General features: G+C 41.5%; 2 protein-coding genes across 2 annotated transcripts; one reads left to right on the top strand and one right to left on the bottom strand.

Annotated features, from left to right (window-relative positions):
* Positions 1-2,708: 2,708 nt before the first annotated feature.
* On the top strand, positions 2,709-21,813 carry LOC146569536 (lysine-specific demethylase RSBN1L-like). The gene is made up of 8 exons (XM_085281880.1): positions 2,709-3,258; positions 3,525-3,650; positions 4,047-4,720; positions 12,274-12,411; positions 12,543-12,685; positions 12,783-12,950; positions 13,252-13,363; positions 19,332-21,813. Exons 1-8 carry the CDS (start codon positions 2,775-2,777, stop codon positions 21,009-21,011), a joined length of 3,525 nt encoding a protein of 1,174 aa, XP_085138006.1. The 5' UTR covers positions 2,709-2,774; the 3' UTR covers positions 21,012-21,813.
* tmem60 (transmembrane protein 60) lies at positions 21,809-24,509 on the bottom strand. Its single transcript, XM_085281897.1, has 2 exons — positions 24,339-24,509; positions 21,809-24,119 (listed from the first exon to the last, which is right to left on the bottom strand). Exon 2 carries the CDS (start codon positions 24,030-24,032, stop codon positions 23,628-23,630), a length of 405 nt encoding a protein of 134 aa, XP_085138023.1. The 5' UTR covers positions 24,033-24,119; positions 24,339-24,509; the 3' UTR covers positions 21,809-23,627.
* Positions 24,510-24,713: the final 204 nt, after the last annotated feature.

Raw genomic sequence — 24,713 nt, forward strand, 5'->3', positions numbered from 1 at the left:
TTAAATTTTGACTTATGGCTAGTTTGTGATTTTTTTTTTCAGTAGTGAAAACAAGTTTACATACAACCCAGTTCAATAATAGCTCTAAAACCTTTATAATAGCCCCTAGCAAGGGCGAAATCTTGTGGGAGAAAACACACACGCCCTTTTAAAGGAGCACAACAAACACCTTTAATGCTCCATCGTTAAAATAATGGCAATCAATTTTTTTCACCATGTCCTGAAATACGTTTTTTCTCTGAAACTGGATTTTTAAAAATCAATTTCACTGCTTTGTTTTGGTCTCACGCAGACATGTAGCTCTCTTCTTTCTTTCTTTTTTTTTTTATTTTTTATCTCTACCTTCACACGTTGCAGCACGGTGGTTAGCACTGTTGCCGCACAGCAAGAAGGTCCTGAGTTCAATTCCACCATCAGGCTGGGGTCTTTCTGTGTGGAGTTTGCATGTTCTCCCCGTGTTTGCGTGGGTTCTCTCCGGGTACTCCGGCTTCCTCCCACCGTCCAAAGATGCATGCAGCTTGTGGGGATAGGTTAATTGGATAATCCAAATTGCCACTAGGTATGAATGTGAGTGTGAATGGTTGTCTGTCCCTATGTGTTGGCCCTGCGACAGACTGGCGACCTGTCCAGGGTGTACCCTGCCTCTCGCCCTATGACAGCTGGGATAGGCTCCAGCACCCCCCGCGACCCTGAAAAGGATAAGCGGAAGAGAATGGATGGATGGAAAAAAATCCTGCGGCCCTGACGACCCTGATTAGGATAAGCGGAAGTGAATGGATGGATGACTGTAGTAATCAAGTGTACCACTAGGGGGTGCTAATAGCTTAATTTAAGAAACGCTGCATTGAAGAATGATAATAAAATGCTTTAAAAAAAGGTGTTCAACTCTTTGGAGAAACTGCAATTAAAAAAAAGAAGACAGAACATACGTGAATCCTTCACATATTTTTTTTATTACAACCCCATAGTTAAATGCATTTATGGGGATTTTGAATTTTCTGTCATTACAAAAAACATTTTAAAACCACAAGAACATAACAGATGTTTTTGGTAGAGATAAAAACTGCAAAATTATGATTCTGATTAAAAACATTTTTGTTGTTGAATGAACAAAATGGACTCACGAAACTATAAAATTCATACTTATTTCTGTATATCTGTCTGGACAGGAAAGTCTAACTATGACAGTGTGTGCAAATTCATGTTAAAACTAATCTGACATGACCCATAATTAATGAAACAAAACTAATTTGAACTAGTAATTTATGGTGACATAGTTGCAGTAATTTACTGAAACGTGAATAAAAATGGAAATACAGTATAGCAACTTATCCATAATTAATTTTAGCCCTGCCACTTCTTCTTTGGTCCTCCACTTGTCCAGTGTCCTCATATTTTTTAAGGACACACTGCAAAAGATGCTAAGTTTAATTTCGTTGGTGCAAAAACTATTTTATGCCTGTAAAGCTTTGTTATCTTTGACATTTTTTGTAGATTCAACTAAAGGAAAGTGAACAAATTCCCTTTTATTGCAGCGAACTTCTAGTAAAAAAATTGGCTATATATACAATTTAAAAATAGCTTCTGTTATATGTATACACAATAAAAGTTCATATTGTGTGGCTAAAATGGAGGCCCAGTGATGGTGCCTTTTATCCTTGAATGATTCATAGGTCAGTGTTACGTGGCTTAAGAAACAACAACAAAAACATTCATCTTTGTATGGTATAAGGACTGGACTGGAAATCGGAAAAAAAATGAAAAAGCAGCCAATGTCCACAGAAAACTTTGAAAGGCTCTTTTTTTCATAATGGTTATTTTATGGGTTTTACACTGAGATGACAGCTGAGTAAATTTCGTTGTATCCGTTTTATTTTGCGTGCACAGACACTAAAGTGTTTATTAATGGTAATAGTAGTGGTAGTAGTAGTAGTCAGGGTCATTATAGTTTTGTAATTTCTAATTAGTCTTTATTTTTATTTCATTTGGACTTTTTGCTTTTAATTGAGGTCAGTTAGTTTTCATATTGGGTTCCCTTGTTTCAGTTCAGTTTTTATGTTTTGAAAATGTTTATTTTAGTTTCTATTACTTTCTCAAGTCTCCATTAGTTATTATTGTATATTGAGCACAGATAACAACAAAGTAACAAACACTTAGGCAAAGGATTTTTTGATAAGTTTGCAAAATTGTTTCAGTTAGTTTTAATTTTAAATAATTTTAAATATTTTTTATTTATTTTTTTCTCAAAGGGCTAGTATTTATATTTATTTTATCTATCTAAAAAGTAATATTTTCACTCCTGGTTTTTAATTTACTTGTAGTTAGCTATATTGACCTTGGTAATAGTAGTAGTAGTAAGCCTGGGGAGCTATTGCTCCAGAACACTTTAAAAAATTACAATAAAATATTTTTTCTTGGCTCCTCGGATAGACTGGCGGCTGCTGCAATGTCCTCTGATAATAGGTAATTGAAAAATGACTGAATTCTTTCTTCGGTGGGATGAAGGTAGTTGCGACCCTTTCCACCCGTGTTGGAGGAGTAAAGCTGATAGTCCAGCCCAGCAAAGCAGAACACTGTGACATTATTAAGCCCATAAAGCCGCCTCTGTCAGCGGCCCTCCTCCACTCACTGCAGTGTTGTCCCGCAGCCCGTAAACACGCTACCGTCTGCTGCGCTCTCATCTCCTTCCGTCCTACGTAACCCGCTAAGCCCCGCCCCCGGCCTGTCTCTCACGCACCAGTTACGTCTGACCGTAAAAAATAGAAACTTCCAAGATGGCCGAGTCCGTGGACTCCATGCATTTCGCAGCAAACAGCAAAACAAATTCCCCTAAACCCCTGATAGCTAAGCGACCGCCGGAGAGTCGTCCGCAGTCTTCCAGCGACATTTTCCCACCGCCCCCAAAGAAGGTCCGGGTGGAGGAGAAGGGCCTGAAGCACAGGAAACTGAACGGAGAGGTGTGCGCAGGGGAAAAACACAACGGGAAGCAGAGTTGTGGGAGCCCAGCGAAATGGAGTTTCGGCCCGGCCAAGGCGAGCCACTCCACCGCCGCCGCAGTGCCCGCCACCCCTGTCCGGAAAATATTCAAAATCAGCAACTTCCTCGCGTCGCCCCACAAAGTAAAAAAAGCGAAAGAGAAGCGACACAAGGAGAAGAGCAGCGAAGCGCAGCAGAGCCCGGGCGCTGCTGTGGAGAGAGTGAGCCCAGCTAGCTGCCATACAAAGCCCGAGAACGGCGACGTGAAAATGCTACAGAGAGGTAGGAGAGCCCAGCCGGGCTGCCCTGTTTGAACCGCGTTCACACACTTTATGGGCAAATTAAAACCCACCCGCGAAGCAGTACTGGTCATAAAAACACATTTTAGACATTATTACATAATTTACTGTAGCTCGGGCCCAGTGTTTATTGGGCCCAGATGGTGATATATAAACACACACGTGGAGCTGTTTGTCCGTCACTTATGTCTCCCAGCATGGATGCAGCAGCATTTCACCTCGCTGTCCTCTCTCGTTTCCCCTCCTCAGATGACCAGGTGAAGGAGAAAGACAGGGAGAAGAAGAAGGAAAAGAATAAAGAGTGGAAAAATCACAAACTGCCACCTGTCCACGAGATTGCCAGAGAAAACGGAGAAGTGGTTTCTCCGCAGAAAGGTAGTAATAAAATCCAGCATTGGGCAGGGGAGCTGAAAGTGAGAAACTACAGCACCGATTGTTTTTTGGGGGGATAATTTCAGGTTATTTCAAGCCCTTAAACATGTTTTGTATTTCAAATGTAAAAGCAGGTGGCTTCCATGTGACTAAATGTATTATTTTAGATATTATGCCAGAATTTTGGAAGTGTTTTCAGTTTTAAAAGGAAGTAAATGTCCTAAATGCAATGTAGAAACATGGAAATATAACACAGCAGAGCAAATGAACTCACCTTTGAAGAGTTGCCAAAAGATCAGCTGTTTCAAAGTAAACTTTACTCGTAATATCAGTTTAGCTAGAGATTACAGGCTGCAAAAGCTGCTTGTTATTTTAAACACGATCTTGTCTGTATGACAGAGTCTAAGGAGAAGCCCAAGGCTGGTTCTGAGGAAGACCTCCTTCTGAAGAAGCTCAAGAAGAAGAAGAAAAAGAAGCACAAAGATGGCGAGCGGACGAAGGAGAGGCAAGGCAGACCCAAAATGTACCACCGCTCGTGCCAGACTGTGTGTTCAGGGGTGTCCCTGGGTCTGCCGGAGTTGCTCAATCAGATTAACGTGAACAGCGACAGCAGCAGTCTCAACCACAGTGCCGCACAACACCACCAGGATGCTGCTGTTTCTGCGGCTACCTCCACCTCCATCTCCTCCATGGTCAGAGAGAGGCTCAGCTACAGCCCCCCGCTGCACTGCAGCCCGGCCCCGGGCACGGCTGGCCTGGAGTTCAGACGTCTGATTCACATCGAGCAGCAGGCCAACGGAGGTGCGTCTGTGGTGCACGCCTACAACGAGGAGCTGGCCTGCCTTTCTCCGGCAGAGATGCAGCGCTTCGCCGATGAATTTGTGACCCTGTCGTTCAGCGATGACGAGGCCCAGGCAGCGTGTTTCGTGATGGGAATCATCCACGGAGCTGCGTCCTACCTCCCAGACTTCCTGGACTACTTCTCCTACAAGTTCCCCAACGCACCGGTGAAAATGGAGGTGCTCGGGAAGAAGGACATAGAGACGACCACCATGGCCAACTTCCATTCTCAGGTGAGAATGAGTTTTGGTTTTTAATTTTAGTTTCTGTGCTGGAAAGCATGAAAAGGAGAGGATGCTCAAGTGTCTGCTTTGATACTGTAAAGTGTCACTTTGTAGTCTGGAGGCGTGAGCAGCTCAGACTCTAACAGTGACAGGCTGAAACACCACTTCAACAGTCTTTGTCCGCACTGTTACCGGGTAGAGCTTTTTGGGACTCGTGCTGTCAGAGGGTTTCTGTCTTCAAGTGGTCTCATTGAGCTGTGAGCGCGAATGGTGTGTGTCTTGAAAACCTCTTCAAGGGCATCTTCAGGTGGACTCACACCTTTAGTTCAGGTGCTTGAAGAGAACAGGAAAAAAAGGTTATAGCAGTGTTTCAGATACTTATATTTTTCCTGAGGTGTCAGGTAAACACAACTCTTAACTTTTGCTTTCTTCTGGCTGAATTTCAGCAGATCATAGGTCATGTTGTTATCAGTTTACTTAGCAGGTTTCCTTTTGGTTTTGTTCTAGATTCCTTTTTACTCAGATGATTCAAAATTGACAAGATGTAAACAGATCAGACATTTTTTTGCACAGCATTTGTTGTGAATCAGACACTTAAGCATTTTCTACAGTCAGTCAAAAAAAAAGTTTCTTACAGGAAGTGTTTTCTTTTTAAATTATTAAACTTGTAAGCTGCATCACTTTGCATAAGAAGTGTCCACCTACCCATGGCCAGAATTTCATGGTAGCAACAACAAGATTGGATGGAAATATAAATGAGGACAGCTGAGCTTTTGCCTGGTGGATGTAGTCAATAGAAAGAAAATACTTCCTATAAGAAATAGCTCAAAACAGTGTTTGCTCAGGTAGGCGATTTCCATTTTGTTATATTCAAGGCAGATATCTCCAAATATATTTCCAAGCACTACAGACCAGAGCAAAAAAAATATGTATGTGTGATTTTTGGCATGAATTGCTCCTTTAAAACATGGTCCATGCATTAGAATAAATTAACTCTTAATTTGAGTTTCAGGTGTCTGAAGAAGTGCCAGGACCTAACTTTTCATTTTATCAGTAATCGGTCTGCATCTGTTTTTACTGACAGTGTCTTAGTGAAGAAATCATGAGTTAAAGGACATCCAGCTCATATTCAGCCATCGGTTTAACATGCTCGCAGAATTTTGGCGAATCAATTTAGGTCAAGAAAAATAAAAATTATTCATGCCAGAGACCCCTCGCTGGGAAGAAAATTAATCCAAGGGCTCTCTCTCCTTCGCTCTCGCTTTCTCGATTGGACTGATATTCCAAGTGCTTTGTAATCAGATATTGCTTCTGCTTGTCTGGCATCATGACTTTAACATAAGGCAGATGGTGCATTTCATCCTGTTGCTAGACTCACTAAAACCAAACTTTGTGCAACTGTCAGCAGATTTTCCCGATTTATCTCCTTTGGGATTAATGTTGCTTTATGATATGGATCCTGGAACAGAGTTATCACACAGTATTGTGCAAAAATATTGAGCCAGCCCCCACTTCTTTGTATTTTGCTTTAAAGGAGCCAGATTTTCTTGTAATCTTTAAAGTGGTCTTCAGCAATAGTTCTCCATGGTTTCCAAAGGTCTTTTTAGTTGAATCAAATGAGAAATTTTCTCAAATTTTGAAATGTCAAAGATAACACAGTTTGACAGGTGTAAAATTGTATTTTTGGAACAATGTGATTCCCAAAGCTGAAAACTTTGGAGAAACGCCTCTGAGGTATGCCAGACTTTTGGCTCATATGTATGGAGGAGGCGAGATGTACAAAACGAGTATCTACAGCCATCTATAATACATGGTGGAGGCTTTGTCATGGTGTTGGGGATCTTGTAAACATAGACCTATGAATGCAGAAAAGTACCTTGAGATTTTGATCCACTCTGCAATACCATCTGGAAAGCCTCTGATTGCCAAGGCTTCATTTTTCAGCATGACAGTGATCCAAAACTCTCTGACAGTGCAGAAAAAGCATACATGGGATAGCAAAACGCACACAACGAGTCATGGATTGGCCTCCCCAGAGTCCAGACCTCAATTGGAGCAGTTTGGGATTATCAGCAAACTCTGTTTTTGCCAGATATACTGTATTTCCATGCTTGTACGTGTTTTTAACAAATCGCTGCACCTGCGATGTAGCTTTATATTTTGACTTTATTTATATAATTATTCATTCATCCATTCATGTTTTCAATTCAGTTTATTTCAAGTTTATTTCCACTGTGGGTTCTCTCATCTCCGCTGAGCTTTTATTAGTTCAGTGCTAGTTTAGGCACGATGTAAAAAGTTCAGAAGGGTGCACAACACAAACACCAGGGGGTCCTTTTGTCCCTCTGTGGGGGGTTACTCCCACTAGGTTTATATCTGGGACTCGCCACCATTTGACCTTAGAACTGAAGAAGCTTCTCGGATGAGAGGTGAAACGTCTTCAAGTAACTTAAAGAAGTCCAGACGCTTTTCTTTGCAAGCTCCTTTGACTACGATGACCTGGATGACTGAGAACCTTCACAGACATAAGCTAAAAACTAGTTTTCAGACCCAAAGAACCAATCTAGTGACTGAAGAAAGCTAAATCATGTATTTAAGTTGACAGTTACGTGAAAATTGTATGCAGAAAAAAACTTTTTCACTCTAACGTGGGTTTTATTCATCAGAAATCAGTCAAAAAATCCTCAAACAAAGAAACCGAGTAAAAGAGGAGAGAATACATTGTTTATAATATTATGGCAAAAAAAGAAAGATTTTGTCTAAGATATATGTATGTGTCTGTAAGTGACATGTGCAACAATGTAGCCCACACAACAAATTACAACATGAAAGTTCACAGTAGAGTAAGAAAACACAGAGCAACTAATAAAAATGCAAGCATGCAACATTAAATATAACACACATCAGCGTAAAGTTAATGGTCACAGATCTGGTTCTTCTTTAGCCATCATTTAAGATGAGTTTAGACTTTCTGAATGTCTTAAATCTCTAAAGGATACATATTACTGACAGTAAATTGATACATGTTATATTACCTCAGTGGTGTCAGTTGTAAAACTGTGTTAAAACTGTGCAACAATGTATTGTGGGCACTTTTGTCCTCCTGCCTTTATTTTGGTATTGCAGTAATTTGTGAAATTAATAAAACAGAGAAAATTATAGCTTAAGAAATATTATAGAAATGAAATTCCTCTGGTTTCAGAACTTTGATAGCGTGATTAGAGAAAGATGTAAGTGGTTTGATAAGAGGCAGATGCCCGAGGCCAGGAGGTTATACAATATGGTGACGCCAATCTCTAAACCTGCTTACCAGCTCTTAACAGTGCTGCTCAGATTTAATTTAATTGTTTTTTTATGCATTTGTCCATCGTTGTTAAACCAAAATGATTCCATTATGTTTGTTACTGGAAACACAAAGAAACTGTTTGTAAGCAGTGTACCTCCTGGTCCAAGCAATTTGTTAGTTTGGCTGCAGAAATGCAAATAAAACTGAAGTGTCAGCATGTGTTTGTAATCCATTACCTGTGTTACACACATTAATGTCATTAATATAGAAGCTAATTTGTCCTTGTGCAATACCTGCTTTAGTGTCTCAAGATGTAGGTTTAAGCCCCACTTTGAGCAGTAATAATTAAACCAGGTCACACACAGATCACCTTCAAATGCTTTAAGATCTTGAATGATACTGTTTCTTACTATTTTACTACTCTCCCTTTTAGCCATAACAATTATTTAATTAGATTATTATCCTCTGAATGTGTCAGTAATTGTTGAGCTGCTACCTCTGTGGAAATTAGAAATGAAAATTGGAAATGAGAAGCTGTTTTCTCCCCCTGATTTGAAAACAGGAATAATGAGAGCTCTTTTCTAGTGAACTGTGTAGGTGATTTTTTTTTTCTTACATACGATTAAAAAATGCTTTCAGCTGACTATAATAGAATAGGAAGCCTTTATTGTCGTTGTATTCATGGCACAGTGAGATGGTGAAGCCCCCCTGAGTAAAGTGAGCGATGTACTCGCGGCCGTGTCGCTGTCAGACATGTCGGAGTTTCTCCAGACACTAAGCTCACATGTGGGAGTAATGGATTGTAGTATTGCACGTGTTTTATTGCACGGCTTGACTTGAGAGTGCTTTGTGTCACAGACCGAGTAGACATGGGTCTACAGTTTACACTTTAGGAATCCCTGTTTTTAGATCACGGTTTATGATGTGACTTATTCTGGGCTCAAATCATTTTACATAGTTAACAAAGTGAAAAATGCATAAAAAATCTTTTAATAAAAGAAAAATGGGATACAGATTCTTGAAGGTTTTAGTGGACATGGTTTTGGCTGGTGAGAACATGTTTTAGGGGAACATTTGGTCTGTTTAGCTATTACACGTTCCCTCATTGCAAATCTTTGCACATTATGCTGAACATTTTTTTTTTAAACATTTAACACATGTACCTGTAAATGAATAAAAACTCAAATCGTCTAACTCCTGTTGCCTCGGTTATCACATCTCCGCTTTGTGGTGTGATGCATGGAGATGTACTTCTATAATATGCTGTTTTATGCATTTCCATTTATTTTCTGTGGTTGGTAAGACAACAGCAGAGGAGAAATGACAGGAAATGGGTGAAAAGTCCTTTGCTGGTTACAAGCTAGGGTCATTTAGTTAATGGTTTGCGCCTCGACATTGAAACCGCAGGGCTGCGTTAATTGATTGTAATTTCTAACGCTGTTATTCAGCCCTTGCAGGATGTTTAACTGTCTTCCCCTTTGTGTAAACACTGTTTTTCCTGGTTAATGGCCATTTGGTGGTTAACTACACCTGTATGCAAGATTAGGTCCTGTGGAGTTAAAGACGTTGAATCTGTTTTATTATTTGACAGAAATCTATGCAGTGTCCTGCCATTTCTAACTGTCTGATAAGCAGAGTGACTTTTATGGTTCAGTGAATAATATTCCAATTAACAAAATAACTTTAAATAATTAATTTATCACCATGCAGCTGATTTTCCTTCAGCTCTGGGTAAAAACTTTCTATGCATAACATAGACACATGCATTGCTGATCTTCTGGGATTTTCCAACAAAACCGTCTTTAGGGCTTAGAGGATTCTTGGCACATTTTGGTCTCCTTAGTAGTAACTAAGCATTTTTTTAAAATTCCACAGCTTACCTGAGTATTGTTACTGACAATATCCAAGCCTTTATGACCACAGTGTACCCATCTGATGCCTGAACATTACAATGGATTCACTGTACTCAAATAGCCTCCATGGATCTTAATCCAGCAGAGCACCTTTGGGAAATGCAGCCAATAAACCTGCAGCAGCTGTGTGATGCTATCTTATCAATATGGACCAAAATCTGATGAACGTTTCCAGCCCCTTGTTCCAAAACCTAAAGCAGTTCTGAAGCCAAAATGAGGTCCAATCTGGTGCTAGTGAGGTGTACCTATTAAAGTGGCCAATGAGTGCATTTTTAGTGTCCTTAAGTATTACAGGAGTTATCAATAATAATGAAATACAGCAGGAAAATAAATCCACTAACAAAGAATAGCATCAAATGCAGAAAAAAAGATTGTTTGTTCCAAAAATCATGTAGAGAAAACCCAGAAAGTGCCGACTTTGTTGTGACAGAACAAATTACATTTTGGTTAAAAAAAGCCCCCCTACAATAGAAAATTAGTGCTATCGCTGTTTGGCTGTCTCAAAGAACAGAACTTAAACTCTTTGTGTGAAATGTGTGTTGGGAGATTACCTGTACTATCTCTGTGTAATGTATTTATCATATAAACATCATCTGTTTATGGTCTGTTGACATATTCTGACATATGTTTACTAAATAAACAAATCTTCTGCTCTAAAATTTCCACCAAGATGAATCCAGTTGGATCTTTTGTTAATGCAATGTGTTATCATTAAAACCTTATCACTACAAACCCTTAATGATTAGTTAGGGGTTAAAATTAGAAGTACTTGCGGTACATTACGATGCAGGAAGGAAACAAACAGCCTTGTGGCAGATTGTGACAAATGATAAAACTTTATGAAGTGCTGTACGTCATCATGTCTGCTCCATTGCATTTTGTGTTACAGATTTTTAAGTCTTCAGTCTGTCAGACTGTTTGTCCTCTTAATACTGTTTGTCTTCTTAATGAGGGCTTTATTAAGGGCAGGTGAAGTGGAAGGGTTCCTCCATTTATGTTATGAATGCATAGACTGTGTTAACCTCAGCTGCTAGATGAACATGCCTATAAAAGGTGTATATAATGTTTTAAAAGTAGGGCTGCCACTATTAGTCGACTAGTCACGATTGCGTCGACTATCAAAATCGTCGACGACTAATTTAATAGTTGATGCATCGTTTGAAGCTTTGCAAGATCCCAAAAGACGCAGGAATAAGTAGTAGGTTTTAAGAGTGTAATAACGGACTGAAACAGAAGATGGCAGCACTGCATGTACAAGGATGCCAGCTGCCGTTAAACCCCGAAGAAGAAGAAGCGGTGTCCTGTATCGTAGCTGTGTCCAAATTCAGGAACCGCATCCTCCTGTGCCCGCATTTGTAGGCCAATTACGTTACAGTGACACGACGAAGACTGTCCAAATTCGAAGACTCCGACAAATGAGCCCTTCGTTTCCCCAAATTTGAAGGATGGGTCGGATGTATACTTCGTGGCCCAACCTATCCCAGAATTCATAGCGCGGCCCTGCTCAGTTTCCAACAATGGCGGCAGCTAGTTGGTTTTAATATTACTCTTATTATTCTTTCTGGGTCACAAAATAAACGTTTAACATATTTTCAGACGAGTATGTAGCTGTGTAAACCTCAAATATCTGCTCAGTTTATCAAGACACCACATATTTTCAAAAGCGCTCCGACGTTTTCGGAGACGTCTGTTACCCACTAGCTCGATAGCTAGCCGGGGGCAATGCTCACTGCAGCCGGTGGGCAAATCGTTTTCAAACCACCGCAGTCTTTCGCTACTCAGGTTAAACATATGGAAGTCACTTAGATAAGTTAAAAATGTTATTGTTTGGCTTTTATCAGTATTTTATTTGTTCCTGAGTAAATCGGTTTGGCTGAGATTAAAGTTATAGTTTTTACACAGCTGAATAACGTCAAGCAGACAACTGATTATCAGAAGTGTGAGATGCTCGAGAATATACTCCGGTGTCCTGTTATATTTTAGATACCAAGGAGCAGACGGCTGAGTTTATTAAACTTCACCGAACAATCTGCAAATTTCATTAAAATGTAATAAACTACCATCTTGTCTTTATTTTTAGTTAGCACATATCTTAAACACTTAAAGCTGTAAACTAATGATAGTTATATAAGAGCAGATGCTGCTGGTGCAATAAGCGGTACGTTTTATGTCCAATGGATGATGATCTGATTAGTCGACTAATTGCAAAAATAATCGGTGACTAGTCGACTATCAAAATAATCGTTTGTGGCAGCCCTACTTAAAAGCATCTTGTGCAGCAGTAAAACAGCGTGTCAGGTTAACATTTAGATTTATTATTACCTGCTGAGTCTAATCTGTGTCCTCTGCGGCGCCTCCTGCAGGTGAAGCGGACATATTCCCAGGGAACATACCGAGCTGGGGCCATGCGGCAGGTCAGTCTGGTCGGAGCTGTGGATGAAGAGGTCGGAGACTACTTTCCCGAGTTCATCAGCATGTTAGAGAAGTCTCCTTTCCTGGAGGTTTGTTTGCTTGCATCTGTATTTCTGCACAGCACTGGAGTCAGTGGCGTGTCAACATCTGTTTAACTTCTGCCTGTGAAGTGCTGCAAGGTGTTATGTAACCCGACGTTTCTCGTCCTGTGTTTGTGCAGCGGACCCTGCCCTGGGGAAATTTCTCCAGTCTGCGGCTGCAAAGCCCCACAGAGAGTGACGACGGCCCCATCATGTGGGTCAGACCTGGAGAACAGATGATACCTCTGGCAGACATGCCAAAATCACCTTTCAAAAGGAAAAGGTGTGTTCGCCCTGTCTTTAAAGCAGCTGCATTTATCTTTTAGGGGTACCTGCACATCTCGAATTTGTTGTGACTCTTGTAAATAAATGTATTTCAGGTCCACCAATGAGATAAAGAACCTGCAGTACCTTCCTAGAACCAGTGAGCCCAGAGAGATGCTGTTTGAGGACCGGACGAGAGCTCACGCTGACCACATCGGTCAGGGCTTTGAGAGGCAAACTACTGCAGCTGTCGGTGTGCTGAAGGCTGTGCGCTGTGGAGAGGAGTGAGTTCAAAGTGACATCTTCTTATGTTTTTAAGCTTATCACTTAAACATCTGTATAAGAACAGCTGTGTATTATATATTAGACTAACAGAGATGGTTACAAATTTTATGAAGGTAAAACGGCAGCAGTCAAGACAGGCAATGTAAAATACTGACATTTACAGTCAAGGTCAGCTTATTATTTGTGTGCTGTTAATTCCAAATATCATGATATTATATAATAATATGTCTACAGTAGCTTTTGCGTCTTTTTCTTTGCTGATTAGAGATTGATCACAAACGTTGTGTGTATTCTTTACAGCAGCGACACTGCTGCGCGGATCACCAAAGACGTTGTGTGTTTCCACGCAGGAGATTTTCCAGATGTGGTTATGAGGCTGCAGCTGGATCTCCACGAACCCCCACTCTCTCAGGTGGGCCGGCGTTTTTAACAGTGTCTAGGGGTACATGCCAGATATAAATAAATATTTTTTTGTCTCTCAGATCACGTCTTCTTTAAAAAGTGTGCAAATATAAATTTTAAAATGATAAAAAATAATAATTAATAGATTGCCTATATTTGCAGCCCATATCTTTCAACACACTGTATAGTAGGGGTGCAACGATACACGAAATTCACGGTTCGGTTCGATACTTTGGTGTCACGGTTCAATATTTTTTTCGATACAAAAAAAATGTTCATGCCTTTTGAATTTGTCATTTATTAAAATTATAAATATATATTTTAACTCAAAAGTACAGTTTTTAAATTTAACCCTAACCCTTGTGTAGGGCTGGGCGATATGACCCAAAATTCGTATCTCGATATTTTTTACCTAGACGGCGATATAAGATATATATCTCGATTTTTTTATTTTTTATTTAAAAGCCATAAAGTAGGAACAAAAAGAGAGTTCTTAGTCAAAGCTGTGTCCCAGATGTCACACAGGCACTTTTATTAACATAGAGCATAGATGTACATAAAATTTACTCAAAAATAAATTATGAGCATTTATTAAATAATAATGCTCCATAAATAAAAGAAAACAATGTTGTTTTTGTGCATAAAAAAAAGCTCACAATTGTGGAGTCAAAATGTAAACTAAAAGACGCTGAGCATAGTAACAAAGACAGATTTCACAGCTGCTCTGTTCCCAACTTCTACTGTGTGACTGACAGCTTTGAGTTTGAAATCCTCTTCGTAACCACATCTCTTAACAGGTGCCATTTATGGTCCTTATACACACACAATACGGTAATATTACGTTGAAGCACAGTACGTATCTGACAAGCCATCAAGCGGTGCAGCACCGTAGCTTACCAAAGTCGTACTAAAACATTTTTTGACAGATTGCTGAGCGCTGTGTACCACATAAAATCGGTTCATGGCCATCAAGCACAACCAGAATTCATACATAAGGCGCGCTGTCAACTTTTGAGAAAATGCAAGGATTTTAGGCTGTGCAGCGCCTCTGGGCTGCATGGAGTTAGCGTGGTTAGCTAGCTAACACATTGACGGCGTCCAGCCCCACGCACGGGTCGATGCGCAGTAACTCGTTAACGGAGATTTGCCGTGTTCATCTTGTCGCTTCCTGCAGGTAAAGCGATGGGGGAGGAGGGGGAGTTGTGTTCAGTGAAGGAGGGGCGAGGCTGAGTAACGTAAAGACAAAAGTGGACTAAAGAGAGGCAAACCTGCGGCTCCACAAGTATAGTTATGACGTAACATAGACTATATCGATATAAAGGATATTGTCACATCTTATATCTCGTATAAAAATATATCGATATTTTTTAAAAACTCGATATATCGCCCAGCTCTACCCTTGTGCGTGTTTTTTATTTTGACAGCGAATGCGCACCTGTGGACCACTTATGTGCAGCCCTGGTTATTATTTAGCTCGTCATATTGCAGCCACAGAAATTATTTTGTCCATGAAACTATAAAGCTTCACTTTCTTTTTGCCTTATAGTCTGATTTGTCATAACTTCTCCGTTTTGTGGTAAGCTTTTCTTTGGCTGTCACTTCTTCACCCTGACCTGTCTTATTTGGCTCAGCAGAACTGAAATATAAATCCTGCTGCTTTTACACACGCACTCACATAACGGTCAGCGATTCTCTGCGCGATCAACCTCTCACATGTTTAAGCTGCGGGAGATTTCACTCGTCATGTTTGCGTAGTAAGCTAACGATTAATAAGACGATGTCAGAGGAATTGGTGCGCAAATTATCATCACTCACCAATCAGTGCTGTCCGAGCGATTGCAAAGTGAAAGCAAAAAAACAAGCGCAAATTCAAACGCGATTTCAATATGTCACATATTGACAGTGGCTCACCGATGCCAATGACATAATTACCCAGCTACATTTCTGAAAGAATGCAAAAGCATTGACATATATTTTTCCTTCCTACAATAGCCCGACGGGCAGGGCAGAGATAGATTTTGGTAGCCCGACTGGAAAAATCGCTAGCCCCTGGACGTCGGGCTAGCGATATTGCGAGCCCTGTATCTGATTGAGGAATCACTCATCTTTGGAAAAGAGAGTTTATTACAGAGAATCAGAATCAGAAAGGGTTTTATTGCCAAATGTTGAGCGGGTTTACAACATTAGGAAATTGCTGCGGTGCTTCAGTGCAAACATACTGTTATAAATTAAGCTTAAATAGACATGAAAATAAAAATGAGAATAAGAATTAAAAGTGCTAAGTAGATAGATAGATATATACATGATATATACATGAGTACAGGTGGTGATCAGTGCCAAACATGGAATGATGCAGAAATGGCTCTTTCCGAAATAAAAGCTATACTACAGCTTCTTCTGGGGTATATTCTCAGCAGCATATTAAACATATCAGGTCCCCATAAGGAGACTCATGTGCTAACGGTTGTCTAAATGACTCGGGTAAAGTTTGTAGCATGCATGCTTGTTGTTTTTGTACTAGGATGATGTAAATGTGCAGTCATATTTGTTATGTTCCCACTAGTGCTTTCAGGTTAATCTCGTTGAAATGACCTTAACGCCACAACATGGCAAATCTCCGTTAACGAGCTACCCCTGATTGCCCCGTGCATGGGGCTAGACGGCCAACACGTTAACGAGCTAACTGCGCTAACACACTAGTTCCCACCCATGTAATTGAGCATTGCGTGGCACATCCAACATACTGTTTTACTTTAGTCCATGACGCGCTTACCTTCAGGGTCATACATCACATGAAAACCAAAATAATTCCAAACGCCAGATCTGAATGAGGGTGGGGGAGGTTCAATTTGCCATGTTGCAAGGAGAGCTTAACTTCTGTCTCACTAGCTTGCCCTGCGCTCTTCCTTCTGACTATGCTGTCTGTGTTGAGCGCTCAGTGGATCTGCGCTCGACAGTGTAGCCTAGGCGGAGTAGTCGAACGCAGATTCACTGAGCGCTCAACACAGACAGCATCGTCAGAAGGAAAGTTGATGAAATAAATTACAAATGTTGTATTGTTCGATACATATGCGTACCGAACCGAAAGCACTGTATCGAACGGTTCAATATCGATACGAATATCGTTGCACCCCTACTGTATAGCTCATAAAATCAGCAGCAGTAATTTAAAAGGTCGTATAAATACAGAGTGCACCACCTGTTCTGCACTGAACAGCAGCCAGACTTGGTTGTTGGGCTATAAAACACATATGCTGGCTTTTTGGAATATCCCCAATTTTTCCCTCCCCGGGGCAAATGTAGATGTTTTAATTTGCTATTTCAGTGGTCTTCCTCTGGGAGAATTTAACTCCATAAATGATTAACCTGTAAAACACAATTCAGATCTTGCACTAATGGACACTGAGCATCAATAAGTCTCACCCACAGCGGAGGGGAAACAGTTCATAGCTCTCTGTTGGCTTTTTATTGTGTGACGGTGCCTCTTTGTCAGCTGTCTGCTAAAAAACCCCCACTGAAAATGACAAAAAGCTTTCTGTCAGATGGGATGCATTACTCAAAATTATAGAACCTAAAACTAGGCTTTTACAGGGAGTGCAGAATTATTAGGCAAGTTGTATTTTTGAGGAATAATTTTATTATTGAACAACAACCATGTTCTCAATGAACCCAAAAAACTCATTAATATCAAAGCTGAATGTTTTTGGAAGTAGTTTTTAGTTTTAGCTATTTTAGGGGGATATCTGTGTGTGCAGGTGACTATTACTGTGCATAATTATTAGGCAACTTAACAAAAAACAAATATATACCCATTTCAATTATTTATTTTTACCAGTGACACCAATATAACATCTCCACATTCACAAATATACATTTCTGACATTCAAAAACAAAACAAAAACAAATCAGCGACCAATATAGCCACCTTTCTTTGCAAGGACACTCAAAAGCCTGCCATCCATGGATTCTGTCAGTGTTTTGATCTGTTCACCATCAACGTTGCGTGCAGCAGCAACCACAGCCTCCCAGACACTGTTCAGACAGGTGTACTGTTTTCCCTCCTTGTAAATCTCACATTTGATGATGGACCACAGGTTCTCAATGGGGTTCAGATCAGGTGAACAAGGAGGCCATGTCATTAGTTTTTCTTCTTTTATACCCTTTCTTGCCAGCCACGCTGTGGAGTACTTGGACCCGTGTGATGGAGCATTGTCCTGCATGAAAATCATGTTTTTCTTGAAGGATGCAAACTTCTTCCTGTACCACTGCTTGAAGAAGGTGTCTTCCAGAAACTGGCAGTAGGACTGGGAGTTGAGCTTGACTCCATCCTCAACCCGAAAAGGCCCCACAAGCTCATCTTTGATGATACCAGCCCAAACCAGTACTCCACCTCCACCTTGCTGGCGTCTGAGTCGGACTGGAGCTCTCTGCCCTTTACCAATCCAGCCACGGGCCCATCCATCTGGCCCATCAAGACTCACTCTCATTTCATCAGTCCATAAAACCTTAGAAAAACCAGTCTTGACGTTTCAGCTTGTGTGTCTTGTTCAGTGGTGGTCGTCTTTCAGCCTTTCTTGCCTTGGCCATGTCTCTGAGTATTGCACACCTTGTGCTTTTGGGCACTCCAGTGATGTTGCAGCTCTGAAATATGGCCAAACTGGTGGCAAGTGGCATCTTGGCAGCTGCACGCTTGACTTTTCTCAGTTCATGGGCAGTTATTTTGCGCCTTGGTTTTTCCACACGCTTCTTGCGACCCTGTTGACTATTTTGAATGAAACGCTTGATTGTTCGATGATCACGCTTCAGAAGCTTTGCAATTTTGAGACTGCTGCATCCCTCTGCAAGATATCTCACTATTTTTGACTTTTCAGAGCCTGTCAAGTCCTTCTTTTGACCCATTTTGCCAAAGGAAAGGACGTTGCCTAATAATTATGCACACCTGATATAGGGTGTTGATGTCATTAGACCACACCCCTTCTCATTACAGAGATGCACATCACCTAATATGCTTAATTGGTAGCAGGCTTTCGAGCCTATACAGCTTGGAGTAAGACAACATGCATGAAGAGGATGATGTGGACAAAATACTCATTTTCCTAATAATTCTGCACTCCCTGTATAAGCTGCCAAACTTAAAAAACAAAAGTGTGGAGGCGACTAAAGTGGATACTGCTGATAAGACACTCACTATGCCCATGAGTGTCACTCTAAAGCTAAAAATTAACTTAAATTAACAGAAAACTAACACTCACAGGGTGCTAAACTTAGCTCTGGAATCTTAAATATTGAGCTGCTGGCAGGTATTTTGTTGGCGTTACAGCCTTCAGTTGCACCTTGTGGAGTCTAATGTTTTCCTCTTCTGCATATGACGTGTCGGCTCTGGCAATTGGCAGATGAAAGGCAGGGTGTTGCTCTTCTCTCCACCTTTAACTGTTTGGCAACTACACCAAAAATTGTATCAGTGATCATTCACCCAAATAAGTTCATAGCAAGTTTTTTAGTGAGAAGCTCTCATGATTTGCTTCAGTTGACCAAATTAACAGCAAAACAAATCAATGAGTTTGCTTCATTTTTAGATAACAAGTTATTCCAAAATTCCGGTTCCTGAAAATGGGATATGTGAGGTGGGACTAACTCACCTCACCCCTGTGCACACCAACAGAACTGTTCGTGAATATATTTGCACACTCTGGTTGTTGAGACCATATTTAAAACCCTAACACTTCATTTGTAAGTGAAAATTGAAGAGTGTGTTTCTAATCATGCTGTTTCTCCTGGTTGTGTTAAAAGCAAATGTATTCTAATATATTTGTTATGACAGCATTAAAAACTGTTGGGGGTTTTCTCAAAAAACTTTCAGAAAGAGTGCCTAATGCTGCTTTAAGTGTAAGAAAACACAGATCTGCTATCACCGCAGGCATGTTTTCACTCTCTGAGGGGTTGTTGAATATCATGTGCTCCTGTCCTTGCCTCTACAGTGTGTGCAGTGGATCGATGACGCCAAGCTGAACCAGCTCAGGAGGGAGGGGATCCGATACGCCCGTATCCAACTCTACCACAATGACATCTACTTCATCCCCAGAGGAGTTGTCCACCAATTCAAGACAGTGTCTGCTGTCTGTAGTCTGGCCTGGCATATCCGACTTAAACAGTATCACCAACATGAAGAGAAGGAGGAGGAGGAGGTTAAGGAAGAGGAGACATGTTCACCAAGACAAGTAACATGTTATATTAAAAAAGAGGAGGAAGAGGAGGAGGTAGAAGCGACGGAGTGTGACCTTGCTGTAAAGGCAGTGACGAAGCTGGAGGATGAGGAGGACACGGGGAAATGGGAGGGGGCACCCCCAGACACTCCGACACAGATTTTCAATGAGGAAGAGCGAGAGAACAGAGCTGACATGAAGGAGTTGTCAGCGGCACTGTCACTACCTTTGGTCAAGAAAGAAAGAGATGAATCTGCACTCAGTCCCACACTAATTGAACCTCAAGCCGAGGAAGATGTAAAAGAGGAAGGCAAAGGAGCTGCAGACACCTGTCAGACACTGCAGATGGACCACGAGGAGGGCAACAGAGCGGATAGTGCCCCTTCAAAGCCATCACAGCAGATTAGGAAGGAAAGTGATGTGGAAGAAGAGCGGCAGCACAAAACATCAGGACAGGGCCTGAAAGAGAAAAGTAAAGAGAGTATTCTGAGCACTTATAACGCACCCCAAATCAAAAAGGACAAAGATAAAGGCAGAAGAGAGAAGGATGAAAAGGAGAGGGTGAAAGAGAAGGAGAGGAAGGAAAAGGACAGGAGTAAAGAGAAGGAAAAGGATAAAAAAGACAGGGGGAAAGACAGAGAGCGAGAGAAGGACCGGGTGAGAGAGCAAGAGAAAGTTAAGACTGAGGGAGGACGAGAGGGTTGCACAACGACGCAGATACTGCCGCAGATGAAGAAAAAAGAGGAAGAGGAACGGACGAGAGAGGGCGGTAAAACCGCCCCAACCAACCCGTCAGCTCAGAGAGACGAGAAGTGGGCCAAGGAGTGGGACTCAAAAACGCAACCCCATGTCAAGAGAGAGAAGGAGCATGACAAGGACCGGGCAAGCACGCCTGCTGTGGCTCACCCACGGCCAGACAGAGAGGAGGCTCGAGACTCCTGCACGCATAAACACAAGTCTTCCCATGGGAAGAAGGAGAAGAGTGGCCACAGGGAGGGCAAAGACGGCAGCGCGCTGGGAAAATGGGGGAGAGAAGACGGAAAAACTCACAAACCTGCGAACGTTCAGGTTAAGAAAGAAGTAAAGAAGGACAGAGATGTCAGCAGCAAAGAAGAGAAGAAGAAACCTGCTTCTGGTCCTGCCCAACTAGAACACAAACAACCACGGACACTGGTCACCTTTGACCTTTTTAAACCCATGGAGGCCCATCAAACTTTGGCTCTTTCCTTCACGGACAGTAGACCCAAGAGCCACCATCACAGTGACTCTCGAGGCTCCTCGTCTAAGCCTGCATCTGACAGTCGGACTGTTGCGCTCTGTAAAGGACCAAAAGTAAAGGACTCGGTGCCGGGTAAGCCCGGGTCAGCGCTACAGGATACAGCGCCACAGCAGCACTTATTAAAACAGCCCCTGAAAACACACACCCCCCAAACACAGAAAGACTTCTTAATATGAATGTCTAGATGTCTAGTCTGCTTTTCTTTTCCTTTTTTCTTTTTACTGTACAATTTGCGCCAAGGCTTTGGTAAAATATTTCAAAGTGCATCCTTACTTCAGATACCACAAAAGTGAGCGAAAGCTGCTTTGACATTGCCAGACCTCCTGTGACGCAGTGAAACGAGGGTGCGCTCTGCAGGTATTTTAACAAGGTCTAAGAATGTAAGCTAAGTAGCTCACTTCACGTTTGTTAGCAGATGTACGTAGGCTTTATATAAAATGTTATGTGACCCCGTGTGTCAGTGCCTGTGCACTACTTAGCTTCGCTCTTAAAGCACCTATTTTAGGTACTGGTCTCGCCAGTCTGAAAACAACCATCCGTACTCCCCTGCTGTAAGAACGACCTTTGTTCAGTGTTTGAGACATCAAGGAGATCCCTGTGATCTCTCTCAAATCATCTGTTTATCGTTGCTCATGCCGATTTGGAGGTTTGTTATTTTTAAACCTTCATATCAGAGCAAGTAGTTGTTTTCAGACTGGACTGTTGGACTCACACAGGGCTGTAAATGATACTGTATGTACCAAAACTGTACAGTATAGATGTTATTAGCACCAATGTGAGAAAATGTATACAGAAATTGCATATATTTTTTGTAAGACAGGTTTTATTTTCCATAGAACTTATTTATATCATTTACTGTCTGTTTTTATTTGAAACCGATGTATGTGAAAATTCTGTTGTAAATACATTTTATTTCCTAAGAATTGGTAGTGTGATTTATACTCTGATCAGAACCTCTCAATAAATGGTTCAAAATGTTGACTTGGTCAGCGTTAAAAGTCTCGCCTGTGTTTTGTATCAATGAGGTCACAGTCATTTGCCTTTCTGGCTGCTGGGTCAGGCATGCAAAGCAACAGTCAGGGCACAAGGCAGGTAAAGAAGAATGTGGAGGCAGGGGTGGGGCAGAAGGATATTATGATAGTAGTTAGACCTGTTATAATGGTTTGGAGATGGTTTTGCTACATAAAGTCAAGAGAAGAGGTGAAGATGCTTGTGTTTTCACTGGGAGCGACCAGGACAGGATTACAAATGAGTAGTTTGTGTGAGAGGGCAGGATGATAGGTATAGGGTGAGATGGAGGCAGATGATCCACTGTAGGGACCCCTAAAGGAAGGGGCAAAAAGAAACCTCAAATTATGGCAGGATGTATTCCAAATATGCTGTGAGTGTGAACTCTAAGCCCCTCCCACCAGAGAAAAACAGTAAAAATAAGTCGCTGCTTGCTTTTGGCTCCATGTTGAGCAAAACTTGACTGGATCCTAGAAGAGGTGGTACTGTGGTGTTGTAGTCCAGGAGGAATCCCAAATGCGGATAAATTGAAGGGTTACATCAGGAAAAATCTATGCCAAATCAAACATGAGAATCCCAACTTCTTGGAGCATAAGGAAGCAGTACCTTCTTAACTTTAATTTTTATTTTCTCATCTAATACACCCTCCTGACCTGGAAATCAGTATGCCGTGCTGCAGGATCTCTAGGTTCCTGAAAATGCATCTGGAGCATAGGTTTGCTGGACAAGTTACAATAAAGGATACAAAGGTGTATAAGAGGAGTGTGACACACAGCTAGTGTAGTAGGAGGACTCGCACACAATCACAAGTTGTTAGCCAATGAGCGTGTCCAGAAAATCCACATCTCTGTCACATAGACAGCCCAAAATTTACAATTTTATTCAATATAACCTGAAACAGAGGTTATGTCTAAGAATCATTTTCACACAGTCTTTGTAGCATTGGAAGTGCTCTTGCAACCACATATATCACCCCCTGGTGGCCATTAAAAAGAATGCAGGTTAAACGTACTTCGACATCGGCTTCACTTATTAGCTGTAGATATCTCAGTCACTCTGAGATGACTGGATTTTTAAAAAATTAAATTCTATCATGAATTTTATGATAGAATTTCATTTCATGTCTCTTCATCCAGAGACACCACAAACACACTGCATCCTGGAATTCAGCCTTTTCCTGCTATGAAGGCTCAAAAGACTTAAATACTGACCTGCAGCAAAGGTTGCACTTACTCTTAAATCTCCCTGGGTCATTTTGTTTGCAAACATGACGTAAAACAGTCGACAAAAGGATGAACAGTGACATTTTTTTTCCTGGCTTTCAAAAAGATGTCTACAGCAGGTTGTACAGTGCAAATTACATTTAATATGAGCAGATGGGGGAAGTTCTCATCTACATTCAAACTGTTGCTGACAGACTGCAGCTAATGTAGAAAAGTTAAGATCAGTGTTTTGTGTAGCACATGTTTGATCAGCCAGACTTTTTACCTGGCTCTTAAGTTTAATCCATTCCTTACTAATGACTAAAAATGAGCTAAAAGGCAGCAACACATGTCCAAAAACATGTCCCAAAATAACACTCTGATGCCGCCTGAAGCAGGTGAAGGTGAAGCAGAGCCTGCATGCCCCAGTGTGTAGTTGTCACTAACCCAGTGAGTCTGCACTTACAGCAAAGGAACAGTGTTTTAAATAAAGGTCAGCATCTTCCTTCAGTGATGTATGCTTCGTGACAGATGCCTGAGTATTTCAACAACAACAAAAAAAAAGTTCACATTCTGGCAATTTCAGTCTCTCCTATAGTGGAAGACGCTGTAGCCCAGCTCTATCAGTGCTCCACCCAGCAGCACCCACAGAGGGATGCAGACCACACTGATCCACACTTTTGTGTGCCCCTCCATGCGGGAGCACAGAGTCAGACAGAAGGCCAGCTTTAGCAGCAGGGCTGTTAGGTACCACAGCCTGCTCTTCAAGCTCTGCTCACCCTCCCTGGGGTCAAAGTCTGGCTTGCAGCGGCCTGCCATCTTCACTATCAGCATGAGGATGAGGATACTGTCAAAGGTCCAAACAGGGAGGAAGATTAGAAACCAATTCCAGTGGATTCTGGAGTCCAGCTTGAGGACCAGCAGAATCAAGAAGATCAGAGCAAATATCCATGAGAGGAGCACTCGCTGGGCCAGGGACATCTTCATCTGTGGAGGACTGGCACAGAGCCAGTGTCACCCACACCCAGAGAGACTGAAGAAGGTGAGGAGGAGGAGAAGCACAGTCAAGGTGATCTGAAAACACAGCAGAAGACAGCACAGGCCCGTCACTCCTTAATTATAAACACATGACTGAAAACTAGACCTCCCCCACTAGGAAGCAGACCCTCACGGGTCTTGTAGAGAAATCCATCTCCTGATACTTCCACTCAGTATTAAAGCAAACATGAAGCTAATGTATGTTAGCAAGCTGTAGCTAACTTGTAAAACTGACCCCACTGTTCGCAGTCTTACCGAGTTCAGCAGCAGAGTCAGTTCGATGTCTTTAACTCGGGGTTTCAACGACAAACTCTTCAAACGAAGACAAATACCAAAATAGCAGACAGACTGAAAACAGCGGCGAAGAAATGCGACAAAACGTTAGCTTTCAGCTACATACAGCCGACAGTTACCCTGCATTTCCGGTTAGTCCTTTCAAAACAAGTGCACGTCCTAAATAAAATTACATTTATAATTTTCAAAGCAAAACCGTGATTTTGTCAATCTGTTTTTGGATTGGGGCTTCACCCACTCATAGCAACCTAGTGGGGATCTAACCAAACAAATGCTTGATTTTCTTTTTTTTTTTTAAAGGTCGACTTACTTGATTTCTTCCCTCCAGCAACTCAG

Source organism: Mchenga conophoros, linkage group LG7 (genome assembly GCF_057382185.1).
Source record: "Mchenga conophoros isolate Kocher_MC1m ecotype Shallow Benthic linkage group LG7, M_conophoros_male_GT1.1, whole genome shotgun sequence".
Taxonomy (NCBI): domain Eukaryota; kingdom Metazoa; phylum Chordata; class Actinopteri; order Cichliformes; family Cichlidae; genus Mchenga; species Mchenga conophoros.

Coding starts and splice junctions, on each gene's coding strand:
- LOC146569536 (XM_085281880.1), top strand. CDS start 2,775: ATGGCCGAGTCCGTGGACTCCATGCATTTCGCAGCAAACAGCAAAACA. Junction 3,259..3,524: donor CGTGAAAATGCTACAGAGAG/GTAGGAGAGCCC, acceptor TCCCCTCCTCAG/ATGACCAGGTGAAGGAGAAA. Junction 12,412..12,542: donor AGAAGTCTCCTTTCCTGGAG/GTTTGTTTGCTT, acceptor GTGTTTGTGCAG/CGGACCCTGCCCTGGGGAAA.
- tmem60 (XM_085281897.1), bottom strand. CDS start 24,032: ATGAAGATGTCCCTGGCCCAGCGAGTGCTCCTCTCATGGATATTTGCT.